The following is a 2,971-nucleotide window of genomic DNA, read 5'->3' as shown; positions in this document are numbered from 1 at the left end:
AACTATGGACAAATAAAGATATTCCTTTTCTTTGCTATTTTTGAAAGTGCAGCTCTCCCATCTGAGAAACTTTTTCTTTTTGTTTTTCGAACCACCATCCGGGTTCCGCTTTAGGGTCGCGGTTGCCCAAAGTCTTTGGGGTGCAGCTGGAGACGTTAGGTCGACAGTTCTGGTTAGTCTAAGGGAGTTGCCCTGGACTGACAGAAGCATTCCTTAGCATAGAACACCCAATCATCGCGAGCAGCATATTAGAGAGGATGGAGTTTTTCGAGATGGAGAGACCTGCCAAAGAAATGAACTTTAAAAGCAGAATATGTAAAATGATGACCAAGAAAAGCTTTTTGATATTGTGCATTTTCATGTTATTCAGTGTAATGATGTTTTTCATAGGATATGTTTTATTCTCTTTTCGAGTGACACTTACACCCACTTCATCGCCCATACCTCCTCCTACTACTATTTCCTCACTTTCTTTTCAACCTCTTCCTGAACATGAATCCGCTAGGAGATTAGAGTTTATTAATAACTCCTTCGTTCAGCTTTTGCACCAACACCAACTAGTAATGAACACTACTAACTGTTGGGTGTGTGGTCTTATGCCTCACACAACGGATAAGGGCATCCCTTATCTGGTCCTGCCTTTCAGCCACAATGGTTCTGTTTGGGCATACAGAACAATGTTCATCTACGCACATGAGACCTACCCCCTACGTTCTGTGGAAGATAATCCTAAGAATAGTTCTCTAGTTAAGGGTATAGTAGACATGGTTAAGGAAGATATCTCCTATGAGACAATCCCGAGGGAAGAGACACTAGTATATATAGGATGGAACGTGACCGGATATGGAGTTACTCTGAGTGAGAAACAGCAAGATAAGAGATCTTCCCCGATTTGGATTGTACCCCATCAGGGTCACTTATGTCTGCAAGGTATTGGCAAGAATCCCAGAGCTCAGTTAGGGAAAAGTATCTTTACTGAGACGTATGTTTTTGCATCTCAGACTTCCCCTTCTTTTTTAGCAGCTAAGGGTACCTATTTCATCTGCCATGATAGAGCCTATACATGGTTGCCCCCTGACTTTTCAGGCACATGCTTTGTTTCATTCCTGTTGCCTCCCACCTACACAGCTGCGGCAGATTACCATAAGACAAGGATAGTTAGAGGTGTCTTCAGTAAAGAGGACACTGCAGAACAAGAATTTGGAGACTTCGTGAGGGGTTTTCTGCCGTTCTGGGGTCCCATGGTTAACAGCAGGAACATTAGGCAATTGACAAGGGTGGTTGAATCCACCGTAGTTGAAACTGCCGGTGCCCTTAGTAACTTGACTGCTGAGCTCCAGTCGGATCATCTTATGACCCTTCAGAACGGGGTCGCGTTAGACGTCATACTTGCAGACCGAGGTGGGGTATGTAAATTGATCCAATCGAGTTGCTGTGTTTTCATTCCAGATAACGCTCCAACAGTGTACCAGGCCATCTCCAAACTGCATAAGATTTCCGAATCTATTCATGTGGATAAAGGAGATTGGTCATTTATGGGATGGTTCTGGGAACTGATGTCTGCCTGGAGATGGAAAATTCTTATGGTCGTTGGGATGATGTTAGCCATTCTTTTCCTGTTCTGTCTGTGCGTGCAGTGTGTTCTTGCAATATGTGGCCTATGTGCTACATCATGTGTAAGGAAACCTGTATCAAGGGACGAGCTAAGTAATAGGATGATGCTACAGCAACATCTCAATGACTTTAGGAATATAGACCTGGACTCAGATTAGCATGAGTATAGGTTATTGCCTATGTAAGGGCAAAAGGAGGGTTTGTAGTACTTAAAATTCTGGACCCGTGTTATAAACATAATCGTATCATGACGATTTTTATATCAGAAGACCGAGAATGACTAGTACACCATGTACAAGCATTTTCATCATATTCAAGTGACGATTTCACCTTGAAATCGTAGTTTTCGTCCTGAACCCTTGGGTTCCATTTTGTGTACGGCAGCCATTTTGTGAGTTGCCCTCACATAGGCCAATGAACTAAAGCCAAACACTATTCCTGAAGGACACGTACACCTTCTTTGACTTTTCTTTGACCTGGGCAAGCTGACTCCACTGCCCAAGGCCAAACCTGTTCGGTCAGTTCCTCTCCCAGTGGCCGAACGAGATAGCATCAAGGCACAACATGCCATAAACCTTTCATCACACACAAACCACGCCTAATCTTGCACACACCTGTCCCTGTTTCCTACTTTATGACTTGCTTTACGAGGAGGAGGTGCCCATTTTTATTGGGGGTCCACCAATATCTGATGAAAATGTTGGGCCTTGCCGGGTAATTTGTTGTGGGCTGGACGAAATGAAATGTGGGCTTGTCATCATGACTCTGCTTTTTCTTTGTAGTGAAAATATGTGAATGGTCAACTGTAAACCTAAGAATGTTTGCCTGAAGCATAATATTTTGTATAAAAAGAGAAGACTGGCTTTGTAAGATTGAGCAGTCTCCTGAGAATATACACCGTGTTGTACTTCTAGGATACCTGTTACTTGGTTGCAGCCAATAAATTCGATCTTTGACTTCACCTAGAAGACTCTGAGTTTCTGTGGTCTAATCAGGAAGAATCCGAAGTCTTAGGGTGTACCCTGACACCGCTGGGTTACCGGTTCAGTACCGGTTCTGAAAAACCCAGTACTTCAAGCCTTTTGCTATAAGTTGGTGTAATTCCATTCAGTCATTAAGACTGAGGCTGTCTCTAATTTTCCCTTTGGAAAATTGTATGTTGAAAACGCATGTTGTGACTCCCACTTTTTTTCTGCCCCCACTTGATAGATTCCCACAAATTTTCGAGGAAGGAACTAAGATGGGCAAGGTTTTTTGGGGAAAGTTTTGTGGAGAATAATCAAACTGCACCAAATTTAATAGCAAACTAGAAAAATCAATTTATAAAAATATATAAGTATAGATCCATGTAAAAGCC

The 2,971-nt window shown here is 42.6% G+C and overlaps 1 protein-coding gene across 1 annotated transcript; it reads left to right on the top strand.

Annotated features, from left to right (window-relative positions):
- Nucleotides 1-257: 257 nt before the first annotated feature.
- On the top strand, nucleotides 258-1,772 carry LOC144752674 (endogenous retrovirus group PABLB member 1 Env polyprotein-like). Its single transcript, XM_078640541.1, has one exon. The coding sequence runs from the start codon at nucleotides 258-260 to the stop codon at nucleotides 1,770-1,772; it is 1,515 nt and encodes a 504-aa protein (XP_078496667.1).
- The last annotated feature ends 1,199 nt before the right edge of the window (nucleotides 1,773-2,971 follow it).

This window comes from Lissotriton helveticus, chromosome 5_1 (genome assembly GCF_964261635.1).
Source record: "Lissotriton helveticus chromosome 5_1, aLisHel1.1, whole genome shotgun sequence".
Taxonomy (NCBI): Eukaryota; Metazoa; Chordata; class Amphibia; order Caudata; family Salamandridae; genus Lissotriton; species Lissotriton helveticus.
This window is presented reverse-complemented; position numbering and strand designations above follow the sequence as displayed.